The 20,463-nt window shown below is 40.3% G+C and overlaps 1 protein-coding gene across 2 annotated transcripts in view; it reads right to left on the bottom strand.

The window, feature by feature from the left end:
- Positions 1 to 20,463, bottom strand: part of EPB41L4A (erythrocyte membrane protein band 4.1 like 4A) — a 120,872-nt gene that overhangs the window by 13,882 nt on the left and 86,527 nt on the right. For both annotated transcript variants that reach the window (XM_072992463.2, XM_078386249.1), the window contains 7 exons: positions 19,187 to 19,264; positions 14,818 to 14,939; positions 11,331 to 11,421; positions 7,455 to 7,538; positions 4,468 to 4,581; positions 2,933 to 3,010; positions 975 to 1,094 (listed from right to left, as the gene is read on the bottom strand). In XM_072992463.2, coding sequence (XP_072848564.2) covers positions 975 to 1,094; positions 2,933 to 3,010; positions 4,468 to 4,581; positions 7,455 to 7,538; positions 11,331 to 11,421; positions 14,818 to 14,939; positions 19,187 to 19,264 — 687 coding nt within the window. The remainder of the gene's footprint in view (positions 1 to 974; positions 1,095 to 2,932; positions 3,011 to 4,467; positions 4,582 to 7,454; positions 7,539 to 11,330; positions 11,422 to 14,817; positions 14,940 to 19,186; positions 19,265 to 20,463) is intronic.

Raw genomic sequence — 20,463 nt, 5'->3', positions numbered from 1 at the left:
CAGCCCTGTCCCTGTCAACCACCAGTGATTGTTTTAGAAAAGGCACCCTCCATGAACCACAACAACACAAAATAAGACATCCATTAATTATGGAGTGTAGAATGTGAGAAACTGTAGGCGCTGGACATCAGATCCCAGCAGATTGTGCAAGACACCTATTTGGTGGGACAGGAAGAATGTGATTGTGCTGGGGGAGGCCAGAGTTTGGAAAAGTTTTTTTTTTATTATTATATCTCCCACAATCCCCTAGCTAGCACAGCCAGTGACAAGGATGAGTTTTCTCATGTTTACCATTTAAATCACACTCCTGTCAGTTCCCCAAACTACTTCTTGGCAGGTTTGTGGGATCACAGTTGTTCTGGAGACTCACATGGCATTCTGAGAAAGAAAACCAGTTGCTTTCCACAGTACAAATGGCTAATCGGGAGTGGGAGATCAGCAACGTGGCAGTGGCGGGAGAACTCGGCATAAGGCACAGGGAATGGGCCTCTGCAGAAGGTCATACAGAAGGCCTTCTGCAGAGGCCCAATCCCTGACCAACAGGCTCTCCCACATATGTGCTGGAGGTTGTACTTACATACCTGACTGTTTAAACCTAATTTCCACTACATAATATCTCTATCCACTTTGGATCTTCCCTCCAGAATTTTGAAAATTATGATTGTCATCTGCTAGGAACTGTTGAAGTTGGATAGCTCAGTGTGGTTTAGGCACCTGGCCATGGAGCCAAGAGGCTGAGAGTTCAATTCCCCATGTGCCTCCTTGACAGGGGCTGTACTTGGTGATTCATAGGGTGCCTTTCACCTTTGCAGTTCTAAGTTCTAAATTGTTATATTGTTGTACAGTAAGAATGGATTTCAGCAGCATGCCTCTCTTAATCACAGAAAAGATAACTAGCAGATTTGCTTGAACTTGATACCAAAAGATAATTATTACTAAGGGCTCAATGTCTCATAAAATGTTAATTAACATACGATCGAGATCTATGCTTGGATCGCCGGTGGTTGGGATCAGTTTGGTTCTTCTCCTTCTGCCGCCTTAGTACTGCTTCCCACTGAGGAGCTGAATCAACCATGTCATTCTCCTGCCGTATCCTAAGAAAAGATGGACATACTGAGACTGAATGTCCAACAGATCAATATTTAACTCGTGTTCATCAGTTTCTGAAAAACATCAACATTCCTCTTGATTTCTGTGGAACCTTTCTAAAATACAACTCATTCTTCACATGTGCTAATGACAGCAAGAGAAAAGAATGTTTGAGGACATATGACAGCAAAACATTTGCACTATTAAGTCCAACTAATTTTAGAGGGAGACATTTAGGCATAAGGTTATGAAAAGCTACGCTACATGAGGGTAAATCAAAGTTTGGTAAAGTGACTCTTTTGGACTACACCTCCCACAATCCTCTAGCCATAGTCAGCCTCTTTGACCATGGTGAGGATGAGATGGTTGGACAGTGTCGCTGAAGCTATCAACATGAATTTGACCAAACTCCAGGAGGCAGTGGAAGACAGGAGGGCCTGGCATGCTCTGGTCCATGGGGTCACAAAGAGTCAGACATGACTTAACGGCTAAACAACAACAACAAAAACTACTTTCATTAGTGGAACTGGGAGGCACTAGTTCTCCCTCTGTACCGACAACACCTATTTCAAATGTCTAGGGCACCTTCTGAAAGTTTCTGTGATGATACAGAGGGCATGAGGTAGGAGGGAAAGAGGAGAACCTTTGTCATACTTCCACAACTTTCAGTCTGGGTCTCTGGCCTAGTGCGACTGGCAGTGGCTCTCCAGAGTCTCTGACAAAGGTCTTCCTATCACCTGCTAAGCAAGAAATTGCCAGGGACCATCAGCACATAAAGCATGTGTTCTGTTAGTGAGTAGATGACTATATGATCTACCATAGAGACTATTAAGAGAAGCAAGTAATGCACCGCTTTGTTCATTTTGTTTAAAATTAAAAATAGTATACTGACACCGCTATACTTTATTATGAGAACAGGATTCCTTAAAGTGAATGCTGGAGTTTTATTCCATATACATATATTTATTTAATATGTGTCATAGAAATTGCACGCTCCTGACATGGTTTCATTGTTTACAAATTTTGCTTAGGAAAGAAAAAGAAGGAAAAAAACTAAGATGACACTATCTCACTCTTGTTTGGGGGACATTTTAAGATGATCAATACTTTTATCAGGCATAGCAGAATGAAAGATTTTTCAGAGGGGGGAAATCAGCCAGGATTATATTAGTGTGTAGTAGCCCACTGTCTCATTTGCACACTTTGTTGTACACTCAGCTGCACAACTGAGGTGCACTCTGGCCTTTCATCAGTTAGGTCAGAGCAAATTGCACAAATCCTACGGACACACCAACAGGATTCTGCCCATTTTGGTAAGCAAAGAAAAAAAAAACTGGAGTCGATGTTGTAAGGAGCAGGTGCAGCCCTCCAAAGTTCATGGAGAGATGCATACGCCCCCTGCCCCAAGTTCTAGAAATTGCCAGCCCTGATCTAAATGATCTGCCACAGATGCATGTACCCATAATCTTATTCATCCTTTTCCATTTGCTATCACTGCAGCTAGAATTTACTGCCATTTTATGTATAACTGTGTGTAGTCTACACACATTATTTTAATGAAATCTGTCAAGGACACAAAGCCTTTTGCCGTAATAATTAATATTTAATTATAAAATATTTGTTTTTAGGATAAGGAGGGATATGTATAATTTTAAAAGACCAATTAATTCTTGGGCAAGTCAGAACGGAGAAGACTGTTTACAGACACAGAACAGAAAAAAATCCTATTAACAATTGTAATCCAAATATAATCCATACATCAAATTATTATTTGAACTAGAAATATTGTAAGTTAAGAAAGCTATGCGCTCTGTTTTGAATACTTGCAGGATTTCTTAATCACCTGTGTCTCTTCTTCCGATGTTCCCTGTTAGAATTTTCTGATTCACTACCGCTGCTGGTATTACAACGGGATCGGGATCTAGAAAGGGGCAAAAAACCCGCAAACAATATTAACAAAAAATGAGCATGTTGAAACAATTTAAAACAGAATGCAGTGGGCGAATTTTGGCGCAACACAATCCCTCAACATTACAGTATTTCACATTCTCTATGATGAATGCTGTTTTCTCTTGGTTCTACTATCCCTTTGGAGATGCACAAGCTAGAGAACGTTAACATATATTCCTCTAACACTGAATTCAGATGGTGACTGCCAAGAAAAATGAGGCTAAAATGAAGACACTGAGAGACAAGAGAGAGGCATCAAGATTCTTCAGAGAACTCCCTAAAGTTTACAGAAGGATGAAACATCTTGGGTAGGAAAGGGGAAGCAAAGATACCCAATAAGAATTTGGCTCAATAATTATAGAATCTGAGTAAGAGCGTGGTTACATTAGTGAAATAGTTTAGAAGATGTATTGGTGTTATTTAAATTGATTTCAAGTCACATGGTATAAGAACTGCTGTGCACGTTCCCTAGGGCAACTTTTAATCTGTTTGTTTTTGAAGGAACCAGCACTTGTTTACCCAACTGGACAGGAAGTGCTTAGCTAGCGCCAGCTGCAGTTTAGCTAACACTGCTGCTGCTGCCGCTATCATCAGGGCACTGCCTCCCCACCACCACCACTCCCCACCACCACTTAGTTAGCAACAGCAGCTTAGCTAACACCACTGCCTCTGCTGCCACCACCATGCAACTGCCTCCTATACCACTACCTGCTTTCCCTGACTGGTTTGTAAATGCTGAGCTAGCATTTGCAACTTAGCTAACGTCACCTCCACAGCCATTGTCAGGTAAGAATTTGTTTACCCTTACTGCTGAGTAAGTGCATAGCTAGAGAACACACAAGTGGCCTGTCTGCCTGCTGAACAGTTGATGAGTGCACTGCCAAACAGCTGACAAGTGAGCTCTATGGAGAGCAGATAAAAGCTCAATTTTTTAAAAAATTAAAAATATATTTCTATCTGATATAGCGCTATACCATATAGTAAGAATTTTTTAAAATTTAAAAATAACATCACAACTGCAGGGGCAAGTGGCTATGTAAGCCATCCAGCAAGAGGGCTCCTTAAAAATTAATGTTGACAGAGGTGTTCACACATGGTGAATAGACTTCACATTCAACTTAAAATAAACAGACCTCTGGCAGAAGAGTAAAAAAAGTATTGCCGTTAAAAAAACACACACAATTTCTTGTCAAATTAATCCATGCTTCCACGTGCGTCATGCATTCAACCTTTTTAAAATCAATTTAAAACAGGCTAAATCTGATTTAAATATGGAATGTAACTGTCCTCTAAGCTAGGAAAAACACAGGGATCTGAGAAGTGGGGAGAAGTAGAATGTCCCACTAGCTGGCAGGAACTCTGAACTCAAAACCTCCTACAAGTTGTTGAGAAGCATAATACTGATTCGCACTGTTAGCAAACTCTCACCTTCTTCTATGTGGCTGCCCGGGTTCATTTTCACTTCCACCTGAAGGGTGTCTCCTTCGTGAATAAGGGAACTTCGGCGATCTGTTGCGGTCATTAGGAGAATTATATAGTCCACTAGAATCAAAGAAGAGAAAGTGTAGACAAACAAGACACCATTTCACACAGAGTGCTGCTAAGGTTACACTCCTTCCTTCCTTCCTTCCTTCCTTCCTTCCTTCCTTCCTTCCTTCATTGCTTGATTGCTTGATTGCTTGATTGCTTGATTGGAATAAAATACTGTAATCTGTATGGCCAGCATGTCATTTTAAAAATGCTAAGATCTGATCAGTTACAACTGAAGGTATTACTGTTTTCACTGAACAAATACATTACACTAAACTCATAATACAAAGAAAAATATCACATAAATCTTAAGAGGGAATGCTTGCAGGACATTAATGCTATTTCCATCAATGCAGTTGCTTGCTTTAGGTATTTCCAAACCAGAACAGGAAATCCATCATTTGTTCCAAAGACATTTTTTATTAGCAATGACCTCTTGCTGAATTCTATACTTAAGCCTGCAACAACATGTTTCCTTATAACACTAGAGAAACAGCAATGTGCACTCCCTGATGAAGTCAGTAGGATTAAAGAAGCACAGCTATGCACAGAATGAATAATCATCATGTGCTATCAAGTTTAATCTGACTTATGGAAACTCTCCCAGGGTTTTCTAGGTATAACATACTCAGACGTAGTTTACCAGTCCCTCCTTCCGGTGGCTCTCTGTGACTGCACAGCTGGGGAAGGGCCCATAACCTCATAAACCACGCACATTCTGGGTGACTTGGGCTGCCTCCTCTCCCAGGAGGAACAGAGTGAGTTTGAACTCCTGGCCCAGGCGCTCTAACCCAATGAGCTATATCATCACATGCACAGAATTACTCTTATTATATGCAGAAATACTCCACTCACCAAGTATTTCTGATTAACATACATTAAGAAAGTGTCTAATAATTACTGATGCTATTCATATTATTTATATTAATGCCAGCAACCATAACTGTATTACGTTACAGTGCAGTAACACAAAACAAATAATAATAATAATAATAAAGTGGGGACATGAGATAACTGTCGAAAAGTGCAACTGAAGTTTATAGTATTCTGACTACCAGCAGAATACTATAAGATATTTGAAGAAATCTTAAGTCCACAATTCAAGAAACTAATTGAAGATATACAGACTAAAGGGGAAATTCCTAATTCATGGAAAGAAGCATATATCTCGCTAATACATAAAGAAGGCACGGATAAAAGACTAACCAAGAATTACAGAACTGGTAAAACCACTCCTTAAATATCTCACTTACCTGAAAGCCCTTTAAGGTCAGTGTAAGTCAGTTCTCACTTGATGGTACATAACTAACTACATGTATGAGATACTATAACTGTGAGGAAGAGCAGTAGAATTGACTGCACACTGTCCCTATCATCGGTTGGGAAGAACACATTTGTTCTTGCCTAATACAGAAATGCCACACAGATCACCAGATGACTTCAGGTCAGCTTCCAGCACTCAAACTAACCTACTTGTTCATCTCCTTGGTTCCCACTGGACTATCAACACTTTATCATTTCTGAACAAAGATCTTTACAACATACAATACATAAAAGGAAAAAGATTTTTCCCATTTAAAAACAGGCAATTATAATAGCTAACTAGGGTGCTTGTCATCAATCCAATCACAGCATCATTCAAAACAACTAAAACTGCTGCACATGTTTGTGACAGCTGTGCAGTATTATGATCCTTGACAAAATAGGAACACGACTTCTTGACTGCCAGTGCAAATTGGGCTACACCATATAAGTGATAAATAACTGATTATCACTAACCAAACAAATGTACTACTAGTTCTTCAGAGGTGCAGTTGGCAAATTACTGGATGATAGGTGACAAAAATGTTTTCCAAGGATCCATATAAAGGGAACAGAACAATAAATAGTGAGTTATATCTTCAATCTCATTGCAGCCATAGACACATATTTGTTCTGAGACTGGGGTTCCTTGATATCACACTTCAAGATATGCAGAGGGCATATGTTGGAATCTTGAGTTCTGTAAAAGCTCTGTGGAGCTGTGGGAAGGATAGGGCCTCATAGTAGTATGGCTTTGCATGGTTAACTTTAAGTTGAAGAAAATTGTGACCCAACAATGGCAGACCTGGCTGGCATCAGAATCAAAGGCCCAGTTCCTAAGAACTTGGGAACTGAGACAAACAAACCTTTCCATGGAAAGGCTGTGAACCTTTAACTTATCTCAACGTCATGGTGCCCATCCTCCCGTCTGCAATTGTTCCAGCTAGCAGCACTTGGTCAGGGAATGGTCCCCTCTGCTATTTAGACTACGCCAGTATCTTAAATAGGCCAAATCGATTCTGACCATAATTGAAGGGAGACCCAGCTTAGCCCTAATATGAGACGAAGGAGTCCCTGGGGAAAACCCCAGTATCTGTTTTATGAATCTGCACAACCTCCAGACTGGACTTGATTTCCTCTCCCCATATTCCTGCCCCGTAAAGCCTTTGAGCAAAAATTTTAGCAACAAAAACCCTGAGGGCAGGATTTATTAGCTGGTTTCTTCTAACACACACAAAAAACCATATTCAGCTACTGTATAGATCTGGCACTCACTAAGTTCCCACTGGAGAAGGAAGTGAGGTCCGTGAGCCGAACCAATTAATTTGGTGTCCTCTCCTTCGCTCATACAGGCACATAAAAGTAAGGAAGAAGAGCTTCTGGCATACATCTTAAGGTCAAGGGGGTTGGACCAGAAGACCTCGAAGGACCCTTCCAACCTCATGACAATTATATGACAGAGACTGGCTCTGCGCATGTGTTTGTAGGTGAACATGAACATAGGTAGAAAAAGGCAAGGAGGAGAGTTAGTTTCCCTGTTCAACAAGGACAGATTATCTCATCATGTCTTCAGACATGCTTACCTCTGTGGGGAGTTTTCTTCCCATGGTGCACTGGTTTTGCTTCTTTGGGTTTCAGGGCTGCTTTCATTCCTTGACTTTTTGTAACTAATAAATACAGAAAAATAAATACATTTTTAAAAGATCTTTTATCAACAGCTAAAAGTATTTTTACACTTCCAGTCAGCTGGAATTCTTTCTGAGTAATTTGCTTATTATTGTGTGCCTCATATTTGCCTGCCTCAGGGAAAGAAACCAGAGGGTCAAATAACACTATTTCCCCACCATCATGAGTCCGGCCCATTACATGGAGGAGAATCAGAGCATGCCTCCTCCCCACTCCACACCCATTAATCCACCATCATTACTCCCATACTTCTACAGGGGCAAAGACCATTGAAATACACAGCCTACACCCAGAGGCTGAAGTTATGGCACAGATTATCAGATTTCTCCACACCACGAAAAATGACTTAGTGATTTAGTAGGTTATGAACAACAGATCATGGGTGGACAACCTGTGAGGGTCTGTCTGGTGGCCTTGGGTCCATTTCTGCCCTTCCTCAGACTTTGGAACCATATCCACATTCAATTAAAAGTGGAAGCTGAAAAGAAAATTATATCTCCAAAGCACAATTTACCGTCTAAAGGCTATTCCAGGGCGTTGGCCCTGACATGGTCCCCCAACAGCACGTTTTAAAAACAGAAAGCAACTGTATTGTGGGCCCTCAATGCTGCACTTATTAAAGCTGTGCTTTGCTCTTTGCTGACACGGATCATATGGGGATTTTTTGTCATTACACAGATGCCTGGAGACAGATAGTAGTATATTGGGTAGAAGAGGAAAACAGGTGCACTCCTTAGTAACTTTGCATTTTAGAAATCACTCTCACACAGTTAAAAGCTCACAGGACTTTTAGTAGCATCACTACAAAATGTGTAAAATCACTTCAGAGTCAAAAGAATGGCCTCTTCCATTGTATCATTACATTGTCAAGGTGATACTTTTTCTGTCCCCAAGCCAAGATTCATGTCTATGGCCAGAACTGCATCCAGTGAATCCAACTAAAATACATTGATATGAACCAAATTCGTCTGCAGACTCTTCTGCAGATGAAATGTCCTATGACATCAACATAAATCCTGTGTGCACACGCATGCATCGGAATGTCTGTGTTCAGTCTGGATTTATAAGACAGTGAAATAATGCTGGGTGGTAAATTATAAGCATTAGATGGCTAAGCTGTTTGTCATTTATACCCAGCAGCTTGACAGGCATTTCGCAGCCAAGTACTCTGTCACAGCAGCTCTCTAAATCCTAGGATTACCTCCGGAAAGTTTGAAGAGGGATGCAGTTTCAGATTCAGATTACGAAGTAAATTTCATCAGTGATTTCAGTTCATTAATTTTATTGTCCACTGAGAGATGACTTTTAGCCACTAGCAAGAGAGTAAACTTCGATGGTTAGGACTACTTGTCTTAAAGGTCATGTGGACAAACTTTTAGCAGCACTTATTAAAGCAAGGATGGTCGCTTCAAGTGTTCCTGAACCACATCTTCCATCACTCCTCATACTGCAGACACTGGCAAGGACTAACGAAGTTTCATTAGAAGAACCAACCACGAGAGAGCCACGAGTTGAGCATCCATGCGCTGAAGTACATGTGAGAGTGATTTTCAGAGCTAGAAGGAATGGCTATAGCTTTGTAACCACTCCAGCTTCAAATGCTAAGGCAGCAAGGCTCATGAACCATGGCTTCAGCAGCAAAGCCCTAGCACCTTACCTTCTGTATCCCCATGGCAACACGTCCACGAGCAGAACTACAGCTGAACTTGGTTACCCGGGGGCATGGCCTTAGTGGTGTTACAGGCCCCAGCAGCTGGTTCAGTGCCTATGGGAACAGCTGACCCTACCATTAGACAGAATGAGGCCGCTGCCCTGGGTCATGAAAGGGCATCAAGCATTTACCGTATATTTTAATTGGCAAGGAAGCTGAGAGTATTTTGAGGAATTTTCTGCTCAAGGTGCCAAACAATTTGAATACCCTTGGGTACTAATGCAGTATGACTTGGGGTGAGTGGATTTGCTATTCCACTTCAGGCAGCAAAATGAACCCAGTGGAAGTTTATCTGCCTCTGCAAGCCACACCCTTTCATCCAAACATCCTATTTGATTAAATAAATGTCCAAACAGACTGATCTCTAACTGTCCATCATTCTTCAGGGTAGTTCTTGCTTTTGGCTTCCTTACATGTTTGTTCAGCAGGAGGAGGATGCTTGTTCTTCCCTGCCTTCACCTTCATTTCACCATGCTGGAAACATGACCACTGCCTAGATAAGAACATGTTGTTTTTCTCAGGCCCTGCAAGCTGATGGGTTGTTGTCTTATATTTATACTTGGAATGACAATTTCTCAATACCCTCCAAACTATTGCAAGGACTCATTTGTGAAAAAAATTATTGTATAATAGCAAGTGGAAAGGAGCAAAAAAAAAAGTCAGGCTTCAGACACAATTTTTGGCCAGAAGATACCATTTTTCACATGCTACATGACAGAAAACCCTTCCGCTCTACCAATTCTCCAGTCTCTAATATTTCAAAGGGCTCCCATGCAAACACAAACACATTTTCTATTTCATCTTTGGCACCATTAGTCTCTCATATGTTTATGCAACTTTAAAATCCTTTTGGAAATATTGCTTGACAGATAACTATGCTATAGCAGATAAAGATCTGGATGACAATGTATGGCTACATTTTTATTTTAATTATTTCTCATTTTAGAATCACTTTTCATTACACAGATGTTCAATATCATTTTGGATCGCTTCTCATCCTGTATATGCTCAATATATAGTCTGTTTAGTTTTTTTGGACAAAAGTCTTTTTCCCCTTTGCAGAACAGAAGCAAGAGCAAGAAATAAGGAAAATGTAAGGAGCAGCAACTGTCATGTAGTCCCAGAACTGGAGATTTACAACATCTACTTTCCACCTGCTTCATGAGTAAGGTTTTCTTAAACTATATAAAGTGTCTTTTGTGAGGGCTTCAGAAAAACAAATACAGTCTGTGGCATTCAGCTCTGCTCTCACCTGTCCATCACAGCTGGGCAGGGGAACCTCAGCCAATGAGAGGACGGAGGGTGGTGCAGAAGTGGGAGGAGCTGGGTTATATAAGGTGTGTGTGAGGAGTGTTGAGCAGATCAGTTTGAGAGATGAGTGGTTAAAGAGATTGATAGAAAGTGAGAAAGAGCCTGTCAGTGAGGGAAAATTCTGTGTGAGCTAGTGTCTGATAAACAGTAATTGACAACTTGATTCTATACCTGTGATTTACTCCTTTTATTTCTTGTAATCAATAAACCTTTTATTTGTTTGAAAGAAACCCTTGTCCTTTTGATTTAAAGGATAGGTTGGTGGCAGCAAGTTTTTGGTGAGAGGTAGTGAGCACTCTTATAGGCCTGGATTGGTAGAGGCTTGAGAGTGGCCCGCTACACAGTCCTACCAAGAAACAGGAGCCACACACAAACGTTCTGCCTCCATCTCTTGTATTACCCCACAATACTACATATCACAACAAAGAGCACAAGTGATGCAGCCCTAAATCACACCAATAATTATATTTGGTGTGCAAACTGTTTTAAAACTTTCTCTCATTCCTCACATTCCTAACATCCTGTGAGGCACTCCAATTTGTAATATGCTGAAGTATAACTGCAGTATAACTAAGCTTACCTTTTTTGGTCAGGAGCACTCAGTAAGTCCACTGAGAAACACAGATTTTCCAAGTCCAAGAAGTCCAATATTTGATTCAACTAAACAAAAAAATCTACCTGAAACCTGAATCTCCTTCTTTAGACACACTGATGTGATTAAGTGTAATATTTCCCCCTCTTTTACGGTTACCTTTTTATTGGTGAGGGAGCAATGATTTTGGTAGTTCCTTCATTTTCCCCAGTTCCTCTGTGTGTAACTCCCTGGTTTGTACAATGTGAGCCTAGGGGAAAAATAAGTTTACTTTTAAAATATTAGTGACTATAAGACATCCATTATAGTACATCTAAAGTCCCTCAGGAATGATGGAGTCTTTTAATATGAGTGTTTTAAACTGGCAAACATATTATTTTTCATATAAATATATTGCTATTTTGAGAAATGGAAGCAAACTGCAGGGTAGAGTCTCACTGGCCTAATTCTTTATAGTCACATGATTCAACATGAAGAAGAAATATGTAATATTCTTCTGAAATATAAATTTTTGCACAAAGGCATCAGTACAGCTCATAGACACATTGCTGAACCAGGAGACACTAATTTCCATCCTTTCAGTGAGAAGCTCTGTCTAAAATAAACTCTTATTGTGAATATTCTACAGAATTATGTATTAACCTACATAACAGAAAGCTAGGACAAACCATCAGCATCATAGCTATGGGGAAGTGACTGAAAAGAAGGTAAAAGATGTTAGGAGGTGGGAGAACAAGGCCCTCTTTAGAAGTAAAAGCCTGTATGCTGAATAAGAAAGAATTCTCAAGAAGACATAAAAGAAAAGCTTTGAAGGTGGCACTGTAATGCACTATGCAGAATAAAGATATGTGCATAATCATGTCAATTATTCTTTAAATCATTGCACATGGTGATATTTTAAAGCTAGTTAGTGCTCTGCAGGATGCTGTATGAGGTAGTTCACACCACCACAACGTGAGACAAGATTAAATCTACATTAGCAGATCTGCAACTATAACCAGAAACACATTTCTCTATGGCAAGCATAAAACTCCCAAAAAGGGTTGCCAATGAAGAACATTATGCTCCATCACTGAGACTCAAACTATGAAACCTCCAGAAAGTCATCCCATGAAAGCTTCAAATGAAGTTATATGTGAATTTGTTAACTATGTCACTTTCCAAGAACTAGATGGGGAGTTAAAATCTGCACAATAAAGTATTTATTTAATATGTAATTTGACTATCAATGCATCAAGTTACCAATCTTGTTAACAATTTCTCTTAAAACCAAACTCAAGAGCATAGTGAATGCCAGCAGAAACAAAGCGAAATCAGGACCAAATCAGACAATACCATTACCACTAAAGTAGCAGCAGAATTCCTCAACGTGATAACAGATCGATGGTTGTCCTAGGACAGGGGTCTCCAAACTACGGCCCACGGCCCATATCTGGGCCCTTGCCTTTTTATCTGGTCCAAGCAAAGGAAGAGGAGGGAAGGGGAACTTAAGCGATCCCCCACCCCAAAGACAGCAGGGATGGGGATCACTTCCATCAGGCTTCACTCCTCTTCCTATCTCCGCCTGGGCATAGGAAGAGGAGGGAAGGGGGGCCCAAGCGATTCCCCACCACCACTGTCTTTTGCCCACGCAGATATAGGAAGAGGAGCAAAGTTTGACAGAAGCCTGAGAGGTCCCCATCCCTCCTTCAGCTTTCAAAATTGTGTAAAATATATGATGCAGCCCTCACACTGAAAAGTCTAGAGACCCCTGTCCTAGGAGGAGCTTTCATTTTGTGATCAGGAACCAAGCATGGGTTCCATTTGCACTAAACATTTGTACTAAACATGCAAAAGTCTGAATGATCTGAAGAAGAGAGGAGGCAGGCTTTATGTGTGTCCTTCAAATCCCCACCACAATGGAAGCATTATTTGAACATTCAGGTGAGTGCCTCAGCAGGCCTAACTTTATACTAAAAAAATAATTCTTAGTAAAACCTTCAAACAATCTTAGAGAAAAGATAAAAACTGGAAGATCTTAAACTGTAAGAAGAAAACAAGCAAAAATATATTACAGCATATCAAACACTCACACACACACAAAGCCCAGGAATGTTAAATGCCTTATCCCAAACAACAAGGCCTTTCCAGAGGAAGTTTCTGCCTTGTTTAAACCAGAAGCTATCTAACAATTGACAAGGAAAGGAGTGCCTTCCTGACATAGTTACAAAGTGTAAATCACTTTTGTTTTTCTAGGGGGGGGGAGAACAGTATCTCCCTAGAATACTTCTGAACCAAAAAGGTGATATAATGATCCTATTTGGAACACACATCAGAGAGAGTATAAACAGTATAAACTATTCCTAGGTCTTACAGACACCCAATACTTCTCTTCCGACAGTCCTTGCTAAAGGCAGTTTTTCCTAGGAGGAGAATATGTCAAGTTTCTTGTCCTATTTTTCTTTCCCAATAAAGTGGTGCCTCACATTACGACGATAATTCGTTCCAGCGAAATCACTGTAGAACGAAAATGTCGTAATGCGAAATTAAAAAGCCCATAGAAACGCATTAAAACACGATTAATGCGTTCCTAGGGGCTTGAAACTCACCGTCCAGTGAAGATCCTCCATAGGGCAGCCATTTTCGTTGCCTGTGCAACGAGGAATCCATCCCAGAAAAGAGTGGGGAGCCATGTTTTTTACCCGGCGGCCATTTTGAAACCACCAATCAGCTGGCCGAAAATCATCGCTTTGCAAGAATCGTTTCCTGAAACAGGGAACCGATCATCGCAAAGCGAAATTCCCCCATAGGAAACATCATTTTGTGATCGCTTTTGCGATCGCAAAACCTTCAACATAAAGCGATGTTGTAAAATGGAGCGCTCGTTGTAAAATAGAGCGCTCGTAATGCGATGCACCACTGTATTATTAAAACTCATTGGGTTACATCTCTGCTGTTAACAAAACTGTCCATGTAAATATATGTGGAAATTATTAGCATTTAAATCAGTGACTTGATTCAGAAAGAAGACTTTTTCAAAATCACTCAGTGGCACCTTAACCACCTCTGTATTAGTTGCAGTGCTGAACATCTCATTTCAAGTTAGCTTCTGGCTCAAACTTCATATGACACTATCATTAATGTGGCTGTTTTTAGGTTGGAGCAAAAATAGTTATGGGCTCCAATTCAGGTCCTCAGTAACTTCAGGGGCGAAGGGTGCACTGAAAACAGACAGCAATTTGGCTGTTGTTTGCACTGAAACATTATGCACTGCAAAAAGCAACCAGAGTTGCAGCAGAAAACCTATGTGGGACTTTCACCTTGAGTGGGTGCATGTTCTGGGCTGGAGCTTTGAGGTTAAAAGTGATCAAACAAAGAAAATGAATTATGTTTAAGTGATATTTAAATACGTTTAAGCAAGCGACTAAGTTAAATAAAGCAAGACTTAAGTATACTAAGATTAAAAAATACATGAAGGACATAGAAACAATCCAACAATATTTCTACAGGGAGGGGAAATTAGGATGTGGTTTAGAGTTAATTAATCATCTTTAATTTTGCAACTGACACCGGCAAGCTTTTTTATATCATATCTTCATCATACAACAAATTCTTCTTTGCTTAAATACCAGTATAAACAGTAACTGTTCCATTTAGCATGACTTACCCATTGGTTGTGTTTTTGATGTTCTTTTTGGATACGTCTTACTACGACTTCTTTCAACTGTTTGGCCAGGTCGAGGAAGGTGGACAGAAAGGTCTCTGTTCATTTGCAAAGCTGTCTTCCCACTAGGAAATGCAAAGGAGTGAACTCAGTGCAAAAGCAAAATACAGAGTGTGTGTGTGTGGGGGGGGGGGATATCTGCATTCAGAAATAATTTATTTTAGTTCAACTTAAAGTTTCTATTTCTGAGTCTCATCCAAGTCAAGCAGCTTTTTAAATAGTTAAATAGCAAAAGGAAAAATGTGGCGTAGTGTCCTTTATAATAGAATAGAACAGAATAGTACTTTTTCTTCTTTCCTTTTCCTTTCTCTTGGTAAACACAGCAGGTAAGTGAAATTCTCTTTCTACTACATATTTCCCCCCGGATGTTGGAAAATAAACTTTATTTTTACTACAACTAAAAAATAATTCAAGCTGCAGTACAAAAAGTAACTTTTTCAAGCCAAGTTCTTTATTCCCCTAACAAGAATAATATGAACGAACTTGAAAGGATTAAAATAAATGTAAAAGCAGGAAGTTTGACTATGTTTTTCTCTCTGTCTCCTTCTACTAACTGCAGATGCTAAAGAACACAATGTGCAATTGAGTTATGCATATGTATAAGGTGGCTGGGGGTGACACAACAAGGGTCTCTGTCATTATGCTTTCTGTGGTCTGGTCCCTTGGCAAAGAAGTGCAGACCAAAGGTATCCTCTAGACCAGTGGTCCCCAACCTTGGGCCTCCAGATGTTCTTAAACTACAACTCCCAGAAGCCTTCACCACCACCTCTGCTGGCCAGGATTTCTGGGAGTTGAAGTCCAAGAACATCCGGAGGCCCAAGGTTGGGGACCACTGCCCTAGACTGTTCTATCCTGAATACAATCACCTGACTTCTTATAAACCAACTGAGATATGGCAAGTGCTAAAATTCTTTACACTTAACTCAGATCTTCAGTTTAGGAATTCAGTTCACCAAGTTTCTTCTGCCTCCCCTGCTTGATCCAGCACATGTCCACCAGCCCATCTGCCTCTGCAAGGACCAGCCTGCTTGCCTGTGCACAGTGTCCCAGCTGTGGACTGTCTGGGAGCTCGGCCAAGGCTTGACACACAGGACCACAGGCTGATAGTGAAACCACCTCACTGAAGTGAATAAGGATGGAATCATGTATCATCTGAAAGCATGGTTACTAGCAAAAGGTTCAGTTTTTCTTCTCCTGGAACGACAAGCTGTAGATCCCATGTTCTCCCAGTCCTAGCTCATAAATTATCACTATCAAAAAAAAAGATATCTCTTTTCCATTGCACCCTGAACCGCACAGGAATTCACCCCCATTTAAATATTTTTCCAAGATAAATTATCCAAGATTTTATACAAAATCCTTCCTCAGCTAAGAAGAAAAGTGTCTACTCTGGCTGCAGAACTTTCAACAGGCCATGGAACAAATATATCCTGAATTAATTTCCTTGAATAAAAAGGCAAGGCTCTTGTGACTAGCAAGTTCTACTTAGCACAAGTGTTTGTGTCCAGTAGCTCCAATACAGTATGTCTGAAAGAAATGGGCTGCACTTTACAAAATTATATGCAAAATAATACTTGCTAGTCTTTAAGGAGCCACAAGATATTTTGTTGTTTTTTACTGCAATAGATGAAGACCAACATAGCTACCCGTCTCAAAATTTTCTAGAGTATTTATTCTCACAAATATGTGCACTGAACATGTCCTCAAACTGACCAAATAAATGATGGCAAATAAGTAAGTGAGAGAATAAAGTTGAACAAACATATAAGAATTCTACCAGGAATTGTATCATTCTATATTTTCATCTGCTGTCTTAACAGTTTATCCACCATACACAATTTCATAAGCAATGTTATGGGCAGATACAGGGAAATGTTTCTTTTAAAGCACAGGTAAGCACCAGAAAATTAAAAGATATAGCAAGGAAACATTTAGCAAACAAGTTAATTCCAAAAGGCTTTAAGAATGCCTCTTGGCTCTGGCATGTATCATTTTCAGGTACTTTCCAGAAGAGGTGGAGAACCTTTGGCCCTTCAGACTCTGTGGATTACACCTACCATATTCTTATGCCATTAGTCATGCTAGATGAAGTGATGCCAGCTGTGTGCAAAAAACTCCAGCTGTGAATAATAGAGAGAGGAATGGACCCATATATTCTAATCACTGTGGCTTATCAATATTGGGAATGAAAAAACCAAAACAGGACTTCAACCCAAACATCAGCACTGTAGAAGCAAGGTTCAGAGGGGTCCTGGACTTTTGAAATACGAAGAATTTTTGCTAATGGAAGACAGTGAGACCATCTGATTTGCAGCCTGCTTCAGGCTCCCCTGCTGCCTCTGAGCTTAGCTATATGCTCCACCATAAGCAGGAAGATAAAACAACAGTTTATAGTTGTGTGCTGTCTTTATGCTAATACAGTACAAGGTAACTGGGGTATCTTAAATGAACAATTAAAACCTTTCAGCATTACAAAATTCCTGGCAGAGATAAAAATGGTTACAACTGTTTTGTTGATAGGGATCCCATTGCTGCTAACAGTTTTGGATTCCCCTCAGGGACACAGCTCTAAAGGAACCCTCATAATGAGCACCTTAGATTAGATTAGGCATCCTTCAGTCTCGAGAGACTATGGTAACGTGTTCTGTATGGGGGACTTGGAACAGCGTCAAGGGTGGCTGAGTGACAATCCCTTCCCACACTGAAGACAAATACAATTTTTCCCCTGTCCAGCTCCCTGATTTTGCTGGTTTCGGGTCTGCCTCTTTGCCTCAGCCTGCTGGACAAGCATCTCTTCAAAATGGGAGAGGCCATGCCTCCAGGCTGAATAGTCAGATGTCAAGGTTTCCCATCTGTTGAGGTCCATTCCTAATTCAGATCCCACTTGCAGATATCCTTGTATCGCAGCTGTGGTCTCCCTCTGGGGCGATTTCCCTGCACTAATTCTCCATACAGGATTCTCCCCCATAAAGGAACTCTCATACTGAGCACCTAAACTTCAACATTTACCACTTACAACACTGTTCAGGATCTTAATGTAATGAAAACTGGGGACACTGTAGTTAAGAATTACTTAGTTTAAATCTGAATCAGTATTTCAACATTTTAACAGAATAACCATTTCACAATGGATTTATGATTTTTTCCTTCTGTGTTGCACAGTAAGATCTGATAACACTATCTCAGTTTCACAAAAGCAAAACCCCGTAGACTTTCCAGACTTTGTTCTTAAACAATTACAGTATTCATTATGCAAAATCTTTCTAATGAGAACTCCCGGTTGCCAAAACATCGGCAGCTGAATGACTGAAACATGCTCAAGTGGATTTGTTTAATGACTGAGGAGCAATTATTTTGTATGTTTAAAAAAACCTCCAACCTATAATTAATGGGAGGCTCACATTAATATTTTCTTCAGGGACAGGTTCTGTTTTGCCAGCAGGAAGCCAAGAAACAAAGTTTAAACTTCTCCTAAGCATAAGTGAACATGCATGTACTTCACTGAGTCTACTTATGTACAGGTAACTGTATAAATATTTGGATCACTAGGTCTGTTATGATAAGCTTTTCCTGTGGCCAGTGATCCTAACTGCAACAACTTTTCCCCCACCCCTATTTAGGGTAGAAAAACAACCCTTTTATCTCCATCAAGATCATAAGAGAAGGGAAGCAGGGTAGTTAGTGATACCAGTCTCCCCCCTTCCCAATAATTCCAGTTGAAATCTAGCAGCAGCTCAGAACCCTGTCACGTTACTCAGCTGATACCTGACTGGCTGAGCTGCAGGAAAAAGTGGGTGACACGTCCCAGGCCCTACAGACTTTCCCACTTGTCTCTTAAGGCATTTTGGCATGATCACTTAGAACACATTTTAGCTGTTGTATTTCATAATACTCTGCATATTCACTTTCGCAAACAGTGGGAGCGGTTGAGTTCAGGCAATTTTTTTTTTTAGCTGTACCTGTTTTAAAATAACCATGTGCCTTCAAGTCAATTCTGACTTATGGCAACCCTTCACAGGGATTTCTAGGTACAAAGTACTCAGAAGTGGTTTACCACTCACTTCTTCTGGGGGCATCTGGGACTATGCAGCTTGCCCAAGGCCACACAGGCTGGCTGTACTCGCAGGAGGCACAGAAGGGAATCAAATTCCCAAACTCCGGTTCCACAGCCAGGTACCTAACCCACTGAGCTATCCAGTCAGCCATGTATCTTTTTATAATACCTAAAAGATATCTAGAACTAAATGTTCTAGTTATTTTTTTAAAAAAACACACAAGCAAATGTTTAATTAAAGGATGAAGTTTTACTTACCTATACCGATGTTTATAGCCTAGAGTGCCAAGTTTGCCAAGTTTTCTTGTTAGAGAGTTGGACTCATTTTCTGGCATTCTGTTTCAAATAAAAAAGTCCCATAATTGCACATAACACAGCTGAATTTATGAAGCAATGCAAAAAGCAGAAGGAAACACAGATTGTTGTACATGCCTTTTTACCACTTTTCACCTCTTTGTCCAATGAACAATACTTTTTGTTTACAACTTTATAAAATTTAAAATTTGGACTGGTGAGGCAGGGAAATTGTAGCTAGAAGGGAAGTCACATTTTTCATATTTATTTCTTAGCAAGGATTCACAGAAAGTCATGCTTACGTATGTTCCATTTTAACAGATTTCAAAAGTATTTAATCACAACTAAGAGCACTTCCAGGTGGATGTTTATACAGCTTCATTCTGACCACTTCCCTCCTGAGCCCTCTAGCTGTCTTCAGACAGTCCAGTGCCTGGGAAGTATTGGCTAACTGGCTTCTCTCTCTCTCTCTCTCTCCCTCTCTCTCTCTCTCATTCTCCATTCCAGGAAATGAACAGACAACTCATGGCAATATGAGACAGACTGGTAGGGAGAAATGGAGAGACACTGCCACATACTGTTCCTTCCTTTTTCTCACAACACATGCGCAGGGGAGTCCATAACCCCTCAAAAATTAATACCACAACGTTTCTTCCCTCACTTCCAACATTTTCATTTTTTAATGACTATGGAAGCATCATAGCACTAATCTCTCCTTTTTGATGCAAAAGGGCTACGATCCTTAAAAAACAAACAAAAATGGAAATGAAAAGGGAACCTTAAACTCTGGTATAAATCAGAGCAAAATAAACCAAGGGGTTTTGGAGGGACCAAATGTTAAAAAAAATGGGGGGGGGAGGACTTGTATATAACATTACAATACTTTGAATGAACGAACTTAAAAGGGTGATAATACATTATCTGAAAAAGCTCAAATTCTCCCTCAATCCAGAACAAAAAACAGTGATCCTGATGTGTATTTCTACATAGTGGCTGAAATCCAGTTGCTTAGTCATAACAAGTCACAATTAAAGTTCAATGGAACTTATGGAAGGATTGACTCACCAAATGCTCAGTGATCATATAGGCCAACTCTAATTGTGACTCCCCCTTCATGGATTGCTACCTTGTCATGGCGAAGGGGCTTGAATAATTCAGAGAAGCTATGGCCTATGCTGTGCAGGGCCACCCAAGACGGAAAGGTCATAGTGGAGAGTTCTGACTAAACGCGATCCACCTGG

Source organism: Pogona vitticeps, chromosome 2, assembly GCF_051106095.1.
Source record: "Pogona vitticeps strain Pit_001003342236 chromosome 2, PviZW2.1, whole genome shotgun sequence".
NCBI lineage: Eukaryota > Metazoa > Chordata > Lepidosauria > Squamata > Agamidae > Pogona > Pogona vitticeps.
Note: the sequence above shows the minus strand (reverse complement) of the source record. Positions and strands in the feature narration are given on the sequence as shown.